Source organism: Coenobita brevimanus, chromosome 44 (assembly GCF_032717465.1).
Source record: "Coenobita brevimanus isolate Jiangsu-jjx chromosome 44, ASM3271746v2, whole genome shotgun sequence".
Classification (NCBI taxonomy): domain Eukaryota; kingdom Metazoa; phylum Arthropoda; class Malacostraca; order Decapoda; family Coenobitidae; genus Coenobita; species Coenobita brevimanus.
This window is the reverse complement of record NC_136997.1, coordinates 6,702,930-6,725,685: the sequence shown is the minus strand read 5'-3', so window position 1 is coordinate 6,725,685 and position 22,756 is coordinate 6,702,930. Positions and strand designations below refer to the sequence as shown.

The window sequence follows — 22,756 nt, the reverse complement described above, 5'->3', positions numbered from 1 at the left end:
TAATTAAACCCTGTTCACTTAATGTGGGGTCTGTCAAACTCCAGGGTTCCTTTCCTAGTGTTTTTCATAACATAAGGTCTTGGGATTTATGTTCCCTCTACCTTCCTGACTGGTAGAGTATGTTAGAGTAGGTTAGATCTGGCTGTATTTTTGCTCCATAGGGCATTTGGGGTCCAGCAGACCCCAGCTTACTTAATATGTTTCCTAGCTCAGGGCTTTCCAGCCCTGTCTGCTATGGCTGCAATTAGAGCCAGGCACGTGAACATTTGCTGTAAACATCTTTTCAGTGTATAAAAGGAGCCCTGGATGTGTATGGAAAGTATGTTAATAAGTACAAGATGTATAGCCTTCATAAATCGCCAAAACTAGTGTAATTTATTTTGTCATATTCATCTTCCTTGATTTCACTTATTTGTAGAGAAATGTGTTTGTCTCTTTTGTTGCAGATACATTGGGCACTGGTCTCCACCAGGCACTGACAGAGGACTGGTGAAACAATTTCAGTTTTAGTGCAGTAGCCTTAAATTTAAGTAGGTAATAAATTTTCAATATTTTTCTTTTTCCTTTTCCCTAAAATTACTTTTCATAAGAAATTTCATAGTTGTGCACAAAAATGTATTAAAATGGCCATAAAACTAGTGTACAAAAGGTTGTTTCAATTAAACAGGTATACGTACTTGTGGTGTATTCTTTATTATTGGGGTCTGCCAGACCCCAGTTTGCCAAACTATGTCGTGCTTTTTGGGATGACCTGAGCAGTGCCTGCAAGACTAACACTGGCTGCATAGGCTTGCTATGATTTATCATATTCTAGTAAGCTCATTCAAGGTCGGTAAGGTAAGGTGATGAGAGGTTTGGTCCCCCTCTGTTCAGTGTGCACCTTCCTATTACAGGTTATCCCCTAATGTTTTGGTATCACTCTTTGTGAAGATTTAATACACAACAGTAATTACCGTCTCTGCATCCATTTCTCCTGTAATTATTCTGTATGTATATTGTATAAATAGAAATTTCTTCCAGAATGTCATTATTGGTGTCAAATGTCATGAAAACTTCACTTTCATATCGAGTGCTCTTCGCTTTTTCGCTAAAATGTACAGTTTCTATGAAGTATATACTCATACCCAGACTCCATTAAGCAATGTTAAATTCATCACGGTTTATTACTGCCTGTATGTATAGTTATGTGCTCAGTTCTTGTGAGATATCTACCAACATATCTAATTCGAATCCTTTAATTTGAAATGCAAGCATATAACTGCTTTGGAGAGAGACTTTTAAACAGACATCATTCCTCCACTACTCAACATGCTGTTCTTTATATGGACGTAGCTAGGGTTTGACTGCATGGTCATTTTAGTGCAGACGTGGGATGCCTTTTTCTCGTAGTAATGAGTCCTTTCAACTGCCGGATTAACAGCAGTCAGTGCATCATTGTTGTTGGCTCGGTAAGTGATGATTCCTTTTATACGAGTATATGTTTCATCTTAGCTCATTTTGAGAAAGTCAACTTTCACAACTTCAGTGTAAAGGTCGGAGAATAAAGACAAACCGTTTGCACGTTGGGTGTACCGTATTACTTGGAACTATATTCTCAACGGTTAATATATCTATATATATCTATATATATATATATATATATATATATATATATATATATATATGGTACTTTAACACATTCTTCTTTGTTATTTATGCAGTCTACGCCTGCATTACCGAATAAAATTAGCATACAAGAGAACGCTGAGACGTGATGTTTATAATACATCGTTAAAAAAAAAAAAAAAAAAAAGGTGCTAGAAAGCCGCCTAAGCTCCAATTCCGTATGTCAGTGGTTTGCAAAGTGGAAGTCATGCATGACATAGGCAGTTCCTATGGAATGTAGGGAACCAAGGACTCACACCATAGTCATTTATCGAAGGTTTCTTAAGCAACCATCACACTGATGACTACAGACAGATCACAACCAAACTACTGCCACGACACCACCTACCTAGATGTAACTTAGGATGCCCCTCAAGATTTAGTTTTCATTTTCACCATTTCTTTTTTCCCGCCATTCCTCGTTAATGTCGGTGGTAAGCACCAGGAACGATTTCTCCATAATACGGCTGTCATGAGTTGGGGATATTAAGGACAGCTTATCACCACTTATGAGAGAAGACTGGTGTCGGACACTATAGAGGGTCAGCGATACTGAGTACAAACGGAAATCCATAAAATCTGTGCTGTATCTCGTTTTTACTGTATGCAAAAATTATATCTTTGTCCAAAGGTAAAACATATTTACATCTGAATAATTTATTTTCTGTTACTAAGGAATCTCAGATAATGTTTACCTTAGATTCCTCGTGTATGTATCGCTAAATCCTCAAATTTCTAGGACACCTTACATGACAGATTAATCGAGCTCAGATACAACATCAGCGCACCAATATTAGCTTACAACAGGGGCTCTCAACCTTTTTCCTACTAAGTATCCTCTGAGTCATCAGACCCTCGATCACCGCCAATAACCTGACACTGAGTATAGCATGCTAAAGGTTAAATGATGATGAAGATGATGAATAATTATATTGAGACCAATTCAGTATTCAGTGGTACTATAATGGAGATTATAAAACGGATGAAACTCTAATGACCTCATTAAGCAGTTAAGCATTGACGTCGTAGTAAATGTGTTTACAATGATACTACACTGGAGTGAAAATGTAGTTACTTAAAGAAGAAAATAAACATTAGCATTAATTTTGTGTAGAATAGTGCTATACCGGCTGTTGTAAGACCATCGACATTGTAATAATAATTATAATTATAATGTGCACTAACATCATATTTTAAATATGACAACCAGCATTGAACTTCACTGTGAAGACTGTGCCTGTTTTATGGAAACAATTTTCCCAGTTCAAGGAGCAATATTAAACTGACAGAGTAGTAGGTCATGCTCCGCATGAAGCCGTGCTCGGTATTTAGTTTTCATGTTCAAGAGTGTTGAAAATGATTGCTCACACTGGAAAGTCCCAGGGAACATCAGCAAAAGCCTCACAGCATCGTCTATAGCTGGGTATAATTCTCGCATTTTAGATCAGAACTTCGTCAGGACAGGAGAAGTGTTTCAAACGCATCTTTTGCATGAGTCGTTCACCACCTCTTGGTATTCTTCATGCATATTATCTGTGAGAAGGTGCACATTAAAAATGAATGGGATTCTAATCAGTTTTCATTCCAGTTTGCTCAGTTCAAGGGAACAAGACTGCAACCCCATCCGTAGGGAAGAAAGATGTGTTTCTGCAAGGTGCCCCAATTATAGGTTTCCAGTGCCTTTGTTTTTATCAAGTTTCTCATTAAGGTGCCCAAACAAGCTAACATTTTCGTCTTTGACTTTCATTTCCTACAGCTTCAGCTTCATGTTGAATGATCATACTTTGTCCATGAAATTAATCGCTGTGGTTAAATGGCCTTGCAGGGATACGTTCAACTAGTTTAGATGTAAGAATATGTTCTTCATATAGGTCAGCATCTGGAGCCATTGGATGTCTGATAATTTCTTGGTGAACTCAAGCAACTTTGCCTTGTCACGTTTGAAGAATTGGAAAAGCTCCTTCAGTGACTCTACTCTTGATACCACATTCCCCCGTGAAAACCACCAAACCACAGTGTGAGAGAGTAACACTTCCTCATCTGCCTCAAATGCTTGGTGCAGTAGGTTAAAGAGTCGTGTATTCAGGGCACTTGGCATGATGGTATTTACCATGTACACAGCATCAAGTACTAATCTTAACTCTGGTGGGAGTTTTAGATGCCAGGGCACATCTATGAAACATGCGATGAAGATGTGTTGTTTTAGGCTTAACCTCATGCATTCTTCCTTGAAATCCTGATCGACGGCCAAGCATTGGTGGTGCTTTGTCAGTTGTGCACACACACTTATTACTGTATTCTAGGAATGCCATTCTGCCTCTAAAAAATTTAGACTTCATTAAAAATGTCTTTATCTGTTGTAGCCGACTCTAAAGCATGACAGAACACGAAATCCTCCTTGGAATCTCCGTCATTTATGTATCCTACTGCTGTCCCGGTAGGATCAGGTTAGTGGCTTATATCTGGAGATGTGAGGAACATTCTAGATAGTAAGTCTTATGTCGTAAGATTAAGTTAAAATCTTATATCTGGAGATGTGAGGATCATCCTAGAAATGTTGACATGTCCGTTTGATTTTCTTCCCCATTTACCTTAGGAATTAGTTCTTGTCATTGTTGTTATTGTGCATTGTTTATTCAAATCATCAATCACCAGCCCAAATTAAAATTGTTGTGCACCCAGAACCGGCCAATTTTGGCATTTTGAGTTCTTACCAGAAACCTATCCCATATCAATATTCAAAAAAACACTGTCTTAGCATTTATTGAGGTTGTTATGTAGTCGTGGTAGTGGGAGGTAGGGCCACCTCGCCCTGCCCATCAGCTGTGCTTGAACGTCCCGCCACTCGAGCTGATGCAGTTATGCCACTCTCCCACAGTGATATAGAGCCGAATGAGCATAATGCGACCACATTACGTCATTTTCATTATATAATGCAGTAATACTGTTCGTGAAAGTCGGACTGTTCAACTAAGTCATGTAACAGTGGTAGTAGCAGTATGTGTGGCAACGCCGTGAGCGACGCGAGCCGCTCTAACCAGGAGGAGTGGCGTGGTGTGGTGCTGGTGCTGGTGGAGATATGCCACCCCCTTCACACTAAAGTGGTCGCTTCCTAGACGAAGCAGTTTCATGTTTCTTGCCAGCAGCAAACAGAAACAACATCAGCACTTCCATTTCATCACTATAACCATCATCACTATCATATGCCGAGTGTGAGAGCGAGTGGGTGTGCCACTCGAATAAGTGGGGAGAATCAGCTTCTCGGAGTCCTCAAAATTATTCTCCTCAGGCTCAAACTCCTCTCCTGAAGATTCCACACTATCCTTAGAGGTACTCCCTTGTTCTTGGAGCATTTCCAAGGCCTCGGCAGTGGAAATGAAGGCTTTGTACAGACGGCGTGCTGGACCGTAGCTCAACATGTCATTCGAGGATGCAGAAAGCATACAAGCATATATTGTGCATGAGTACCATGTGGGTGGCTGGAGAGGATTGCCAATTACTGATTAACGTTACAAAGCCATCTGAAGGCTTCCTCCATGAATATTTCCCATATAAGAGGCCCACGTTGCAAAAAAAAATCCAGAAATTTCGTTGAACGTCTGTTAGCCGTCGTTGGTCCCTCATCCACAAAAAATCTGGACTGCTCCCAGCCATCATTCTTGCTTTGAGGATTAAGTACATTATTGCATAGGAAAATGTGAAATCTCTTCTAGGCTCTGGAATATGCATTATTGTGCAACAAAATATGAGTTCTCTCCTAGGCTGTAGAATATTCTGGGTTGCACTAGGGTAGGGGGGGTATTTAAAGAGACCATCCCGCTTCCGAGAGTTTGTAACTAATGAAGAGAGTGAGTGGGTGCAGCAGCAAGTCACTGAGCCAGTGACAGTTAGTGAATGAGAGCCAGTCAGACAGTGAGCCAGATCCAGTAACAGACAGTCTGTGAACAATCAGTGAGTCAGTGACAGAGTTAGTGAGCAAAAGTCAGTGAGGCTTAGTCAGTGATGGACAGAGTAATCAGTAAGAGAGTCAGTGAGTGACAGTCAGTTAGTAAATGGACAGTGAGGGTGTAGTAGTGTCAGGTCGCAAGTACCTAGGGAGTGAAAGCCAGTGTTCTGTAAGTGTATCTCAGCTGTGCCTAGAAGGAATAAAACCCATGAAGCGTTCAGTGACCGTTCATAAACATTCTAGTTTGTCTACATGTGTCAGGAGAGAGATACATTTTCAGAGATGGAGAAGCATGGACAGGATGTCCAAACGGCTCACGTATCACTGGCAGATAAACTCACAGTGTTGAGAGCACGTTATGAGGAACAAAAGAAATACTGAGAAGCGCAGCAAGAAGAACAAATGGAGAATATACTGGCTGTGTTGACAGCACAGCAAGATGAACTAAAAGATATACTTACAGAGCTGAGAGCACAGCAATAACAAAAAGAAGCCCAAGAACGACACTACACAAGACTAGAGGAAGAGTTAAGTGGACAGAGACAGGATCTTTGCTAGCTATGTGAGGAGCTGCAGGATGGGACCAGGAAACTGAAGCAACAACAAGAAGTGGCATACAGCAAGGTGAAGAGAATGAGTGACCAGATAAGAGAAGTAAGGGAAGAGGTTTCCTGCATAGTGGAGGATAAGTGAGAAGTGAAATACTGGAAGTAAGTAACGGTCGAAGTCCCTGAAAAGTTTTTGGTTGAGGGTCAGCGCCCAGCACGTCCCTTAGGTGCCAGTGACAGGTGCATGGAGGGGGGATGATGAGCATGAGGGAGTAGTGTGCCCAATGGTCATCAGCTGAGGATCAGAGAGGACTTTGGTACAGCTGGATGTGGTGGGTCATTGGCAGTTTCCAGAGGCTTTTCGGTGGCTGTGTGGAGTCACAGGGGACTGCATTGGGTTTAGGGCACCAGTGGGTGTCAGGATGCGGCAGGGAGGAAAGAGAAAATCCTGGCCGTTTGTGTTTCTGACATCGAGAACCCCTGCATCCTGGGTTTGGAGTTCCTGGTGTCCTGCCACTGCTTGCTTGACTTCCATTTGATATGAATGCGACTAGGATGAACGAGTGTTCCGCTGAGGGCCATGGAGCATGGAGGTCTACTGGTGATGGCTAGATGGACTGCAGTTTTTCCCCCTGAGTCAGAGATGCTGCTGCCCTGCACGATCAATGGCATGCTACATTACATGCTGCCCTGGGACTGGTGGAACACAGAAGCCATTGCATGGTAGAAGAGGGAGCGATGGTGGGCAGGAACTTAGTTGACCCTATGGCAGAAGTACCCGCTGTCATAGCCAACTCTTCACTTCATCCTAGGAAGATACATCGGGGCACAGTTGTGGAGTTGTGTCAATAAGTCGATCAGGAGCCACCATGCAGTATATGCAAAAAGAGCACAGCTAAGCCCAAGGAAGAACTACCCGAGCACTTTGCCAAGAGTGCCCAGCGACTGGAGAAGCCACAGACGGAGCAGCTGAAAAGGCTCTTAGTGAAGTACGCTGATGTATTTTCCACAGGAGACCTGGGCCTTGTAAGTACACTTGGAGTGGGGCCGAGGACTTGCTGAACACAAGAGATGAAAGTGAGACCCAGGAAAGTGATGGAGTCTTTGACAGCTCTGGTGATCCAGGTCATCACGCCATATGACCTAGACAGCCGAGATGATCACAATGGACCGCTAGCATGGAAGCTTATCCTGTTTATTACACAGTATTGCGGGAGGGGCAGCGTTGTGCCGGTAGGATTAGGTGAGTGGTTTATACCCGGAGATGTAAGGAATATTCTGGAAATTTTGACATGTCTTGTTTGACTTTCTTTCTCTCCTATATTAGGAATTAGTTCTTGTCATTATTTTTATTGTTTATTGTTAATGTAAGTACAGTATTGCATGGGGAAATGTGAGGTTTCTCCAGGGCTCTAGAATATGCAGTTGTGTGTGAGAAGCTGTGAGCTCTCTCCTAGGATCTAGGATATTCTGGGGTTTGCTTGAGGTGGAGTCAAGGGTGTGTATTTATTAGGACCATCCCACTTCCGAGCCAGTTTTATTCATTAACGGACAGTGAGTGAGTGTGCGGCAGTAAGTCAGTCCAGTGGCAGTTAGCAAGTGCGAGCCAGTCAGATAATGAGTCAGAGTCATGAATGGACAGTCACTGAGTCAGTCAGTGGCTCAGCAGTCATGAATGGACGGTCAGTAAGTCAGCCAGTGGCTGAGCCAATCAGTGAGTTCACTAGTCAGTGGTGGATGGTCAGCGAAAGAGAGTGTCAGTGACAGAGTTAATGAGGGAGGGCCAGACAGTGAGAGTTAGTCTGTGAAGGATGGAATAGTCAGTCAGAGAGTCAGTGAGTGACAGTCAGTCAGTAAACTGACAGTGAGCAAGCAGTAAAACGAGAGACAGAGAGACAGAAGGAGAGAGAGAGCCACAGTGTCTTGCAGTGCACCATAGCTATGCCTGAAAAAAGCGTTGAGTGATTTTCTGATTAACATCCTGGCATTGTCTTCATGTCGTTCAGGGGTAACTACGAATCCTGTGGTTGTAAGGGTACAAACACCATGAGCTGTGCACAAGCAGTCACGTCAGTTGACTCACCAAGCTGACCTGCAGATTTGCCTAAACATACGCCCTTTACTTCAGCAGTCACTTGTTTGATATCTTCAGACATGTCTAATTTTCGTTGATGAACAGTAACATTTGAGAGGGATACTGATGTGACCTGCTTGGCGTCACATCTAATATCACAGGGGACCATATCTTTACAGCAGTAGACTAATAACTTCTCTGCAATATTGATTTTTTTTCTTGTGCAATTCTCAGCGATACCCTGTTCGATGCACGTAACCCAGATTAATTTTGTTGACTGAACAATCCCGAACGATCAAAATGTTGTACCTGCTTTAGTCCCTCTTCCTTTTGCGTGAAGAAGACAACATTCTTACTTTTAAAGATTCGGATGACAACTATTCAAATGTCACTTGAGAAAGCTTGGTTTCATGCACTCCAGTGATAAGAGTTTGTGGCATATACCACAGTGTGAAAATTCACACCGATTTTTGACGATAGCTTTGAATCCTAACTGAATGTAACTTTCATCATACTGACGTTTCTTTGCTGATGAGGCCATAATGGTATCTGGAATTGTAGTAATAAAAATACTTATATGACCAGAACCATACATTAAGTCACTGACATTAACACGCAGTTATAATATTGCCACGGTCAAAAGATTACACAAGAACCAGAAAAAAAAAATAAAAAAAAATCAGGCACTCGTATTATCATCACCGTCATAAGATCACACAGTAGAAAAACCTTCACGCATTCATCACGTAGTAGAGACAGTATCATGCAGTCATACTAACAAAACACCAACCAACAAACACACCACCAGACAGTCATATTATGACTACCGTCGTGAGATTACACATTAGAAACAACTTCAGGCAGTCGTATTACCATCAGTGTCCAAAGAACCAACTAACTAGAAAGCACTCAAAGAGTGCCTACCTCAGTCAACACCATTAAAAAAAGATTTCCTGCTGAATAGCCGCACACGACCACAATTTAAATAATGAGTTTACAAAAGGCTGAAACGTAACTAGGTAATGATAATCATAACCACACTGTTGTAAAAAAATTACTGGCATACATAAAATTTTATCAAAAACACCAAAACACTGTTAGAAATGTTCTGAACATACCTCATTTAGGTAAACATACTGTAAATCTCTGGAGACAGTGGGGCAACATGTACGTGCATGAGTCGCTGCTAACTGGCTGTAATGAGGGAGTACCCCCCATCCTCACTCATGACTGCTGTTTAAACGTAAACCAGCCATCTATATTTCCGTAGTATTCTCTCTCTCTCTCTCTCTCTCTCTCTCTCTCTCTCTCTCTCTCTCTCTCTCTCTCTCAGATTTTAATACATTTTCTTTAGCCATTTGAGTACCCCTCACTGAAGTCCTACGAACCGCCGGGGGTTCACGAGCCCCAGGTTGAGAACTACTGTTGGCAATGGGATAAAAAACAGGAAAGTTTTAAAGGAAAGTGGAAAACAGTGTTGTCCATGGGAGGAAAGTGAAGTGACTATGGCAATGAACGCTCTGATAAAAGACTGACAAAAGGCTGCACGAGTGTTGCATGAGAGTGTTGATACCATCACAACTGTATGGGCGTTGAGCAGTGTTATGGAATGAGTATTAAAAAAAAAAAAAAAAATAGACAGCTGTGGACACGGTCAAAATAATGAAAGCATGTGGTGTGAGCAGAACTGGCCAGGTGAGGAAAGCTGATGAGCGAGATGGATGTGGACTAAGAAGTCCACTGACCTGTGAGGAAGAAAATCAGAACTGTGAGATGGAATGGTCACAATGAGAGAATGAAAAAAAAAAAAAAAAGTGCCAGGCACAACAAACCTCCCCAGACAGCAATTATCTTACTGCTGTTAAATACTTAATCGTTACTGCCATTTAGCATCAGTACGTAATTAAAGTCTAAGGCAATGGCACAGATATTCTCAAGTAATCTGTCTATCCATCTATTGCCAGACGCCTCAATCCCGTTTGGGGTGACCACAAACAAATCGCCTCCACGTTGTCCTGTCCCCCGCCATTTCACTGCCCTGCTCCCAACTCACACTCCCCTCTCTCATATACTTCTCCACCCCATCCCTCCATCTCATCCTCGGCCTCCCCCTCCCTCTTCCCCCCTCCACCTCACTCACATACACTCTCTTCATCAGTCTTTCCCCGTCCATCCTCTCCACATGGCCAAGTAATGCTTTCTGAAAATCCGTGATCTTGCATTTGACCTTTCAAGGTCACTCAAGGTCAGGGGTCTATCTGTCTATCTATCTATTGCCCGACGCCCTAATCCCACAAAGAATGGCTGCAGACAAAACGCCTCCAAGTCGCTCTGTCACCCACCATTTGATTACCCTCCCCCCAACTCACCCCCCCTCCCTCATATACCTCTCAACCCCATCCCTCCACCTCATCCTCGGTCTACCCCTCCCTCTCCCTCCCTCCACCTCACCTACATACACCCTCTTAGTCAGTCTTTCATTCTCCATTCTCTCCACATGTCCAAACCACCTCAGTGTATTTCTCCTAATCTTCTCAACCACATCCACATCCACCCCACAACGTTCCTTCACTTCTTCATTCGTCAACCTGTCCCTCCATGTCACTCCACGTGCTCCTCTCAAGTAACTCATTTCCACTGCTCTCACTCTTGACTTGTTCCCCTCTTGCAAGGTCACGCCTCGCTTCCATACGTCAGGGTAGGGATCACAGTACTATCATGCAGTGACTTCTTAACTTTAATACTCACCTCCCTATTTCTCATCACTGCTTTCAGTGAACCAACAACTTTCCTTCCCTGCTGTACCCTTTCACGCACTTCATCCCCCAAAGTTCCATCCTAACTCACCACACTACCCAAGTACTTGAATGCACTCACACTCTCCATATCCTCACCATCCAACCTCATTGTACATTCTGTGACTTCATTCCTCTCAAACACCATAACTTTACTTTTGTTTACATTAACTTTCAGCTTCCTCCTCCTGCACACTGTCCCAAATTCATTCACCAAACCCTGCAACTCCCATTCATCTTCACTCAACAATACTGTATCATCAGCAAACAGCAACACCGGAATCTTCCAAATCTCACCCTCATTCATTAGAGCCACCCCCACATCCACTGCCCTACCCTGCACCTCCTTTACAACCCCATCCACGTATATATTAAACAGCCGTGGAGACATCACACAACCCTGTTTCAGTCCCACACTGAGATAAAAAAATTCACTCAGCTCACCATCCACTCACACCGTAGCCCTAGCTCCTTCGTACATACTCTTCACAGCACTCAACAAATTCCCCTCCACTCCATATATTTTTAATACCTTCCACATGCCTTGCCTATCTGTTCTGTCATAAGCTTTCTCCAAGTCCGTGAAGGCAGCACACACTTTCTTTCCCTTCTCTAGATACTTCTCCACTAAACATCTTAGAACAAATATCTGATCTACACACACTTTTCCCTTCCTAAATCCCCCTTGTTCTTCTCTAACTAGCTCCTCTGTCATATGCCTAACCCTATCAATGAGTATTCTACCATATATTTTACCAGTCACACTAAGCAGGCAAATACCCCTGTGGTTATCATATACTTCTCTCCCCCCTTTTCCTTTATATAAAAGAACATTTATACCTCATTTCCAGTCCTCTGGAACCCTTCCTTCTTCCCAAGCCTATCTACACAACTTCCATATCCTCCACAACAATCTCACCTCCATGCCTCAGCATTTCACCACACACTCCATCAATTCCTGGGGCCTTCCCCAACTTGATCTTCTTCATTGCTTCCACTACTTCCGTCCTACTGATCTCTTCCTCCCTCCTCTCCTCCCAGCCATTCCCCAACCACTTATACTCGCACTGCTGTCACTCTCTACATTCAACAAATCCGCAAAGTGCTCCTTCCATCTCCTCAATTTCTCTCTCTTCCCCACCAACAATCTATTATTCCTATCTTTCACTCTCCTACTATTTCCCCTTTCACACTGCCTTACTTTCTTTACCTCCATCCAAAACAATTTCTTACTCTCCTTCCATTTCACACGCAGATTCCTCCCAAACTCTTCATCCACTTTCTTCTTACTCTCCTTCACTAGTCTCTTCACCTCCCTTCTCCTACTCACATATACCTCTCTCTTCTCTCTCATCTTCTCCCCTATCTCTACTCCCTAACCATTCACTATATGCCTTCTTCTTTTGTTCCACAGCTCGTTTCACTCATCATTCCACCATGCTGTCCCTTGCACACCCTTGCATCTCCTCCTCACTCAACAAACCACCTCACACGCTGCGCCTATCTCTTCCATAAATATCTTACATACGTCTTCCACCCCTTCCAGCTGCTCTAGCTCATACTTTCCCAATCTTTCTTCCACTATGCTCTTATACTCTACCATTTTCTCACTATCTTGCATATTCTCCACTCTTCTCACAGGAGCTGTTTCCTCCTGTCTTCCCCTTCGTCTCCTCAACCATTTTCTTTGCAACTTCACCTTGGCCATCACTAAGTGATGGTCTGAGACTCCATTCCCCCACCCTCTCCACACTCTTGCATCCAACACTTGTCTTCTCATTCGCTCATCCACACACACGTAATCTATCATTGCCTTTCGTTCAACAAGTTCACCATCCATCCTCCTCATTACTCTCCATGTATACCGGTGGATCATCTTATGTCGAAAGTAGATGTTGGCTATTGCCAACCCCTTACCAGCACAGATGTCCACCAAAGCACTACCATTCCCATCTACATCAGCTGGCACACCCCACTGACCAACCACTCCATCCACTCGTACATTCCCAACTTTGCCATTCATGTCTCCAATCAAAAGCACTCTCTTGCTCCTCTCAAATTTGTCCATACATGCTTCTACTCTCGCCCAAAACTCATCTTTCACTCTTGCCACTCGGTCCTCTGTCGGAGCATACACACACACAATCGCCCATGCTTGTATACCTACTTTCATCCTCACCTATACAATCCTTGCACCCACTGTTCCATACTCTCTTATATTCTCCTTCCACTTCTTGCTTATCATCAGACATACTCCCTCTCTTGCCCTCTCATTCTCGTTAACTCCCGCACATATACCTATACCATATTCCCATTCTCTCACCCTTTCACCTTACTATTTAGTTTCAGTCAATCCACATATATCCACTTTTGCATCCTCAAGCACCTGAACAATCTCTCTCTCTCTTTCACTTCATCATTCACTCATCTCACATTCCATGTTCCCACTCTCAGAATGTCCTTTGTCCGTTCCTTAGTCGTCAACGTATGGTCCGTCCTGGTCCAAGGCGCTTTATTTGCTTTTTTAGTTAGTTCTTTTTATGGGGTGGGGCACTAACCCACCACCAACCCTTTTAGTCACCTCGTACGACAAGCAGGGATACTGGGAGAGTATTCTTGAAACCCCCCTACCCCCAGGGGGTAGCTGCCAAATGCAAGCCCTAATGAGACTTCCTATATCTAGGTAATGGTAAATATCTAACTTCAGAGAGTTTCGAGTTATAGCCACCTGAATATCCGTGACCTTGAGTTTGGCTTTCAAGGTCACTTATGGTCAGAGGTGAAGGTACCAATTAAAAACCAATATGGGAGTTTCTATACATTCATGAGAGTAAATATCTCTCTATCTTCAACCAGTTTCGAGTTATAGCCACTTAATATCCGTGACCTTGAGTTTGACAATTCAAGGTCATTCAAGGTCAAAGGTCTTGGTGTTACTGTACGTTCACAATAGTAAATATCTCTATCTTCAACCGGTTTCAAGTCACAGCCCTCTGAAAATCCGTGACCTTGATTATGACCTTTCAAGTTCACTCGATTACCTCTAAAATTTAATCACTTTCTATTGGGACCAGTGCTCCCATATCCTTTTAAAGTTTCATGTAATTTCATTCGTCCATTTTTCCGTAACGTTGATAACAAACAAACTCGACCAAAAACAATATCCTACCTAACTACGTCCGGTCGAGGTAAAAACGGTGTCAGTGAAAAATGTGTTAGTTAATCTAAAGGAATGAGGTGTGTGAGACCTAGGGAATGGCAGGATATGGGGGGAGAATGTGTGAGAAAACGAAGAATGGAAAAGGATGAAAATAAAAAACTGGTGCACAGCATGACAGAGTGGAAGAGGTACGCTAGAAGGAATGTATGGCAAGATGGTAACTCGATTTCATCTTGAAAGTCCTCAACCAGGATTACTATGAAACGACATTGCTAAGGATGCACAGTTGCCTCCACTGTCGTACTGGCCACTCACAGCGTTGTCAATGTGTGGGCTGTCTGAGGTGTGAACCACCCGAGTATCAGAACGTGTATTGGAAGCAGAGTTGGGCAAGGCAGGCAGTGGGTGGTTAGGGATTTTATGGCGAGGTAGAGGAGGTAGAGTGTTTGAAAACTAGTGGGTGTTTGAGAAGGTGGGGGAGACAGTATGAGGTGCATTAATTATGTGAGAAGGAATTATTGTGTAATTCAGTCATTAATGTGCGTCACTTCTCACTGTGGTGGTTACAGTTAATAAGAACACTATGAAGTTACATTGCAGAATGTGGGATGAGGAAAGACTTTGCTTCGGTCAGGTCATAAATATGACACATAACCATCGGATTTCTGGGCACAGCGGAATGTTACAAGTTATATATGTTACCGGCATTGTGTGAAACTAAGGTATTGTATAGAATGCCTAGGTTTTCTATAGAATGGCTAGCAATTTTTGGAAAAACATGAAATAAGTTTATTTCCTTCTGACCATGTATACTTTACCTAGGAATTTTGATAAACTGCATAGGTATTCTATAGAATTTCTAGAATATTTTTGGCAAAGGAGATTAGACAAAGGATGATCTAGGTTAAGTTTAAGTTAGGTTAGTCTAAGGTAAGGTAGGTTAGGTTAGGTTAATTTAGGAGAATACTAAGCTATATTAAGCGTTTACCTAAATTAAGCTAGCCTTGCCTGACCTTACTAACCTAGCCTAATCTTACCTAAACTTCTCCTAGATTATCCCAGCCTTAACATAACCGCAGCCTAAATTAATCTAACGTAAATGAAATGACTGATTTCACAGTTTACCTGTTTGCTGCAGTTTGGTGGTTTCACACGTTGCCTAAGTGCGCGTCCACACGTGTACTCGAACACTTGTTGACAATACAGGTGGCAACATGTCTGGCTACATGTATGCAGCAGTATTTGGACAGATGTATGCAAACATGTTACAGTACGCTTCAAACCTGCTGGCAGCAGAGGTGATGGGATAAGTGTGTCCATACGATGCAGCTGAGACTTCATCATGATGTTGCCAACACGAGCTGGACGCTGCTGTTACCAGCACGTTTGCAGCTTGTTCGTTATTGTGTTGTTTACATGTTGCCAGCACTTGTTCTAGCACACGTGTGGATGCGCCCTAAAACAAACTCGGTAATCTACAGAACAGCCTACCTAGGAAATGTGTACAGATTATTTTATTTTATGCCTTGTCTCAAGGTTTTAGGCATTCTATTGAATACCTAGGCGTTCTATCCTATGACGGGTTTCCCATTTTGCCGGTAACATTGTTCATTACCACGACCGCCACACTCCCTCCCCCCCGCCCTCTACCTCACTGAGCGTGTCATTAGCGGCATGTGTTCGCTAATATCCTGTAAGGGTTTCAGTAATGCTGGCAGAAGTCACATTTACAAAATTCATAGCATTATCAACAATAAACACTGAGCGTGGTGTTACGACAGTTGTAATTTCCATTGATGATGTCGGCTCAGTGCAAGCAAATAGTAACCTTCAGTGCAAGTGTGACACAGTATGTTGTCCGGCTTCCAAACTGCTTTAGTGTTAACATGTTATGGCCGCAGCTCCCAGCGGTAATCCCCACGCTCTCGCCCACATAGGCATTCCTCTGTTGTGCTACTACACATGTAGAGGCTCATATCAGGTGCTGGCTGATCTGTTATTTTGGCAGGGGGTGACAGTCAGCTACGTAATGTGTCCTGCTAGTGAGGTAATGTAAATTAAAGGTGTATACCGGGCTTCTGATATACTATAGCACTAGCCGTGTGTGTGTGTGTGTGTGTGTGTGTGTGTGTGTGTGTGTGTGTGTGTGTGTGTGTGTGTGTGCGTTCAGGTTAGCTAAACATTATTATTATATATCTCTGAATGTGTAGCTGTGAACATCCCTTAAGGGACCATAAAAACATAGTTGCAGTAAGACTAAAGATTAAAAATTAAATAAATAAGGAAAGAGACTTCATGTTATTACCTGTGGCGAAGCCGACAGGTTTATAAGTGGTTGACCTGGAGATTTTTTCATTCTCCTTCAAGGAAAGTTCGAATATCTGCTCTTGGAGAACTCTGAGCGATTATCTAATGATATAAAAAGTTGCTTAGCTTGAAATTTTGTTCTGATTTAACATGACAGCTGACGCATCAGCTGACTATTAGGCGACTTTCAGCTTCAGGTATAAAGAGGAAATTCAGCGACTTTCTTATGAAATATAGAGTTGCTCAGCTTGAAATGCTGAGTTGATATGATTCAGCTGATGCATCAGGTGAATATTTATCAATTTTCAGCTTTGGCTTAAGAAGGCATTTTAGTGACTTATGAAATACAAACTCGCTCTGCTTGAAACTTCGAGATGATTTCACCTGTTCTGTGAGTGTCAAGGAGGAAAAAAAAAAAAAATGGCCGCAATAGTTTTGCCACAGGTCTTTGAAGATACTCTCTTCTTGTTTTAAATTTCAAACCGAGGTATCGGAAAGAAAGAACTGAATTAATCATTATTTTAAAACGTCCTTTGTTTTCGGTGATAGAACCAGTAATCATTTTATCCATACGTGTATTCCACTTTGAAAATTATTAAGTATCTGTAGAATATTTCACAGAAGTTTTTGTGTTTTAGTCTATCTGTTATGGATAGCAACTGGTATCCGGAAAGAAAGTGGAATATTCACGGAATATTTTGTTGAACTTTCTCGTTTAGTCTACCAACTGGGCTGAGTTGCCTTTCGGAAGACACTCCCGTGGACAACAATATGAGCAGATTGGACTTTCAGCCGGTTGAACATCAATAAACATGGTGTGATAGGCATAAACTTAACTTATACATACAATGGTAGGCTACCTATAATGATACTTCAGGACCAGTGAATGTGGCGGTTATAATTCTAAACTTTTATCATAATACATCTTCCCGATTGTAGTATTTGTTAGGAAAATTGTCGGGATGGTCACACTCATCATGCCTCAACGCAGTGTCTTATGCTTCATATTATCGGCCTTTTTATATCAGAACAGCTTCTAATTACTAACTACGTGTACATTTTTCTTAACCAGATTACCAGATGACCCTCCCATGGTAAAATCCCCATAATGTGTGTGTCAGCTGTTCATTGTTATTGTTTAAGTTTGAAAGCCAACTGTACGATGTTTGGGGACAACGCAGCCCGGGGCCATTGTTGGTGCATAGCCAACCTAATTCACTGTTGGCCGTTGATGACGTCATCTGGTTTCCAGTTCTCACGTGGAAGGAAAATCGCTCCTCGATTTTCATGGTGACGTCTAAAGCCAACATAGCTGAACCTGTTGCTTTTTGACTGTCGCAAAGCCATGGCTAAGATAAATAAGACTCAAAGATAGGTTTTCACCGCCATACAAATTTAAGGTATTTTTTGTTCATGTGCACTTACTGCAATATTAGTTTCGTTTTTCCTTATGAAAAATTCCAGTAACTGTAAGCCACATAAAGAAGCATTAGAGCACACAAACCATTACTTGTCTGCGCTCCTTAGGCTACTGCCTACCGCTATACAAGGAAATTAATTTTAAAGTAGCCTTTGCCAATTTTGTTTGCCAAATTGCCATTGTTGTAAAAACTGCAGAGTACATTGCATTTTCATTTTGTAGGATGATACATGCGCAACTCAACTCGTAGGGAAACTCCTGATTCTGTCACTTACCTAAGAATTTGGAAATTGAGCTAGTCACTGGTGACAATGAACCATCCATTATTTATGTGGGTCATAATGTAAGAGATTTTCAGCCTTCTTCGTCCCTTTGATCATAGACTGAAATAAAAGGTATCTCTAAATCATCGTATGATGAGCTGTGGCAGCTGAAAATCTATAGTTAATCAGAAAAATAAAAAATTATATCTATATATTCTTATACTTCTTTCTTGGCTAGAAAGCTCAGTGTCTAATAATGTGTGTTAGTGATTTTCTTCCAGTAATATTGCTTGGGTCCATGTTAGGAAGGGAGAAGTTTTATTAATGATGGAGTAGGGAAATAGAACGATATTTCTAGTCACTACACAGCATCAGGCTAATTAGCGACACGTTGAGAGTATGACAGCACTGCACTGAACATGAATAAAATGTGTGAAACACTCTTGCTTTGTCTTCTGAAAACTAAAATATTTCGGTACAGCATAGGAAATGCAAAAATACTAACGTGGAATGGAGTGGGGTCGCAGCAGGGAGATGGATCGTCAAAATCTGACATTACCTCCCCTCCAGGAAAAGTGAAACGACGCCCCCGTGGAGCATACACAGGTGCAGTACATCACCCACACTTGTATCCCTCTCCTCATTCTTACTCATACAGTCCTAGCTCTAACTGATTCACATTTCCTGCTCCTTCATTCTCCTACATATTGTACAATATGTACCCCTTTCCTTCGCCCTCTTATTTTTATCCAACCCATCACATATGCCCAGTTCATACTTGCATTTCCTCACAACCCAACTGCCCATTTAGTCCAAGTCAACCCGCATATATTCATTTTTGCTTCCTTAAGCACCTGCACAATCTCCCTCCCCATTTCATCATTTGCACTTCTTACATTCCACGTTGTCATCCTCAGAATGCCGTTGTCCGGTCCTTGCTTGGTCATCAGCAATTGGCCTGTTCAGATATAAGGCCTTCCTTCTTCTTTTTAATTATTTTAGTACGTTATTTTACAGAGCGGGCCACTAACCCTACGCTAACTCACTGTCCCTTTCATGGCACGTATGGAACACATGACTTTGGTTAGATTATTACCACTCAGTTAAGTTAAAGTTTTCCTAAACGCCTATGGTACGGTAGCCTTATATTGTGTGAGTGGATGATGGGAGCTCCCACTTCAGCAAAATTTATTAATCATAATAATATCAACTTGGTTTAAACAACCAAATATTAATTTTGTAAATTCATGAATTGCCTTATATCTACAGTACATTAACATTAAGCAAAATCAGCAGTGTTCATCTTGTACTGATGTAGGCCACAAAACAAAAGTACTTCAAAGCGTTTCCAGTAATATTTCCAGTATACAGCATCATCTTATGCACTGTGAAACACAACATGTAAAATTAAATTGATTCTGTAGCACCTAACCAACGCATGCTCCTGAGTTTTTTTTTTTTTTTTTTTTTTTTTTTTATACCGCTTACTGACTGTGATGAAGTTTTCTTGATGAAGTGCAAATGCCGCTGCCGCAGGGGTTAGATGAAGGAATGTTATTGATGGCGAGAGAGTATTTCACTCTATCTGCAGGAAGACGATTCCTTGAGAATGGGTATGCAGCTACAGTGAAAAGGAGAAAATCATGCAGATGGAACGAGGATGACTGCAGACTTAAAAGAACATGGTGGAAGAGTTCCACTAATTGAGGCTGTGTTGCGGTCAAAGTGGAACAAACGAATAGTGTTAGAAAAAGTAGTAACACCACTGAATATATACAGAAATATCGTAAATGGTGGATAACTTAGTGCACTGATTACGAAAGTGAATAAGATGATTAGCAGGGAATAAGTAAGGGGCTCGTAGGAAAAAGTAAAGTAATGGTTGTATCTTTGTTTTGCATCACCTTGAGAGTGGTGCCAATGGGGTCCTTGATGTTATGGAGACTGCGAAGGAGGAAGGCCAGAGCAGAGGAAATCACCAGCATTGTGCCAAACACCATGACCCATGTTACCAGGGAGAAGGGATAAAGGATGTTCCTCCATTGGGGTAATGGTGGGGGTACTTCCAGGATGATTCCAAATCCATTTTCCCAGTATGGATATGTCCAGTCAAAGTCACTGAAGGAGTCGTGATTGATGTTCTGAGAGTTGATAAGTAGATCTTTCCTTTTGTACATAATCTCACCAAACATTCCTCTCCATGTTCCATTCTTTTTAACGCCCCATACTATTTCATCCATTAGGATATTTTGGGGATGGAAGTTGAGTTTATCACCTATAATTTGTAAGGCGTCTGGATTTCCTCCCATACATCCACCTTTTCCATCAAAGTAAGTGAAAGGCTCATCGTAGCAGAGTACTGTTACTTCCAGAACTTGACCTCCAAAGTCATGGAATCGAGGAGGAAACAGCGCCTCTCGGCTGTGAAATTTGTCAGAGACCCAGACTCCCAGGGTTGTCTTTTTGAGAGAGTGGCGTATATCCGTAGGTCTGGGGGTGTAGGCGAGGAGGTGGGGTTGGCTGGCTTTGGCATCTGGCTGGAGGAGCAGGATGAACCTGGAGCGCTGGATGACGGGCTGGCTAAGGATGGTGGAGGTGTTGAGGTGCGGGTCCAGGCAGAAGAGGACGAGGTAGCTGGGGTTCCAGTGTTTGTTGTCTGTAAGGAGGAGAAGGAAGGCGGTAGGGTCACTGTGGAAGAGGAGGATGGTGGTGAGGAGGGAGCCTTGGGTGTGGCGGGTGGGAGGGGCGGTATGGAGAAGTAAGTGTTGAGTGACAAGGAGGACAGGAGTGCGGGAGGCTCCAGCTGCTGCTACCACCTTGCCCACGTCCAGAAGGTGCTGACTGTGGTCGTCAGTGACCAGTAGGAGGTCGTGGCCACGCAGCGGCCCCGACACCAGCGTGACGAGAGCGTCTTGAGCCAAGAGCTCGTCCTCTGGAAGAGAACAGAAAGGCAATATTAGAGTTTAAGGCCTCCCTGCATACGGCACATATCAACACAACTAGAGAATGATACTTAAATAATCAGTCGCTGTTTATTCCTTAAATAACTATAGTTGCGGCGTGCGACCCTGAGGCTGTTATTAACGTGCCCTGGCAACCTACCATTCAAAAGTGCGTCTGATTTCGTCTATAATGAGACGCATGTGATTCGTGTATAATATAATAATATTCGTGTATAATATATTTGTGCAAAATAATATGATTCGTGTATAATATGATGCGAAATCTTATGCCCTTTTGAATGGTAGGTTGCCAGGGTATGATAATGACAACCTCAGAGTCGTGCGCCGCGACCATAGTGTCTGGTTCCCACCCAGCCCACTACATTGCTTATATTAAGGAAGTTATCACAGTCTGCTTGTGGAGTAGGTTCCCACAATAGTAAAAACTTCATGCTCAAGGTGTGCAGCCATTGTGTGTGACTCACCAGTCAGCGTGAAGGAACGGGAGACTGAGGCAGCCACTGCAGGGACAAGGCCCAGGAGGAGGAGGAGCAGGCAGAGTTGCCTTGTTGAAGGCGTCATGTCGAGTGATGCAGCGCCGCCTCCACTCTCACCATTACACCCATACAGTGCTGACCTTTAAGAGCACCACGAGCTTTCTCTTCTCGTCATAACGCATCTGAATACACCATTGAACAGCTAATCTGGCTTTGGAGATGAGCCTGTTGAATTATGGTGGCACAATCAGCATAACAAGTTTTTGTTGTTAGATCCTAACTCGCGTCAGAGATGGAGAGTGTCAAGGGTCGAGCTGGGGAAGACATTCTTAAAAACAGTGATCTGTTTGTCTGAGGAGGAGGGAAAAGAGAGATGTAGGAGAAGGGGTTAGTGCAGTAACAAAGTAGCTAGGTACATTGCTAACAAGCGATTTATCTAATTGTACAACACATTTTTTTTTGTGTGTGTGGAAGAAACAAACCTTTGATTTATTGACTGCCTCGTTTCTGCCGTGTTGAAAAAAAAAAAGAGATGCTTCAAACGATCAGTCATGTTTGTGTTTTAATAAATTTTCTCGATTCGTTGGCCATAACATCTTATCTTTTAAATCAAACCTCAACAAGTGGAGAACTTGGCAATGGAAAAGTATGACAAACATTTCGCTGAATAGAATAACACCGTCCATCGTCAGTCAAACCTAAATAAAGTAAACACCCATGATTAGCAGCTGGTTGAAATTTGTTCGTTTCTAATGCAAAAAAAAAAAAAAAAAAAAAAAATGATTTTGATGTGTTTTGACAGCGTCGTGTGTGTGTGTGTGTGTGTGTGTGTGTGTGTGTGCGTGTGTGTGTGTGTTCTTACCTAATTGTTCTTACCTAATTGTATCTTTACAGGAATGAGTCAAGCTCGTACTGTCCCGTGTCTTAAACCATATTTATCGTACATATCCTTAAATTTGTGAATTGTTTTGGCACACACTATTTCATTCGGTAGTGCATTCCATTGATCAATTGCTCTGTTTGGGAAACTGAATTTCCTTACGTCTTTATCACCTCTCTTCTTATGCAGTTTTTTGCAGTGTCCTCTTGCTGATGCTTCTCCATATGTTAAGTAATCATTTATATCTATTTTCTCCTTCCCTGATACGCACTTATATAGC

At 42.4% G+C, this 22,756-nt stretch overlaps 1 protein-coding gene across 1 annotated transcript in view; it reads right to left on the bottom strand.

The window, feature by feature from the left end:
• Positions 1–21,681, bottom strand: part of LOC145397956 (glutamate receptor ionotropic, delta-2-like) — a 177,531-nt gene extending 155,850 nt beyond the window's left edge. Inside the window, exons 1-2 of the mRNA XM_080270933.1 lie at positions 21,585–21,681; positions 20,062–21,089 (exon numbers count right to left, since the gene is read on the bottom strand). Of these exons, the coding sequence (XP_080127059.1) occupies positions 20,062–21,089; positions 21,585–21,681 (1,125 nt within the window). The remainder of the gene's footprint in view (positions 1–20,061; positions 21,090–21,584) is intronic.
• Positions 21,682–22,756: the final 1,075 nt, after the last annotated feature.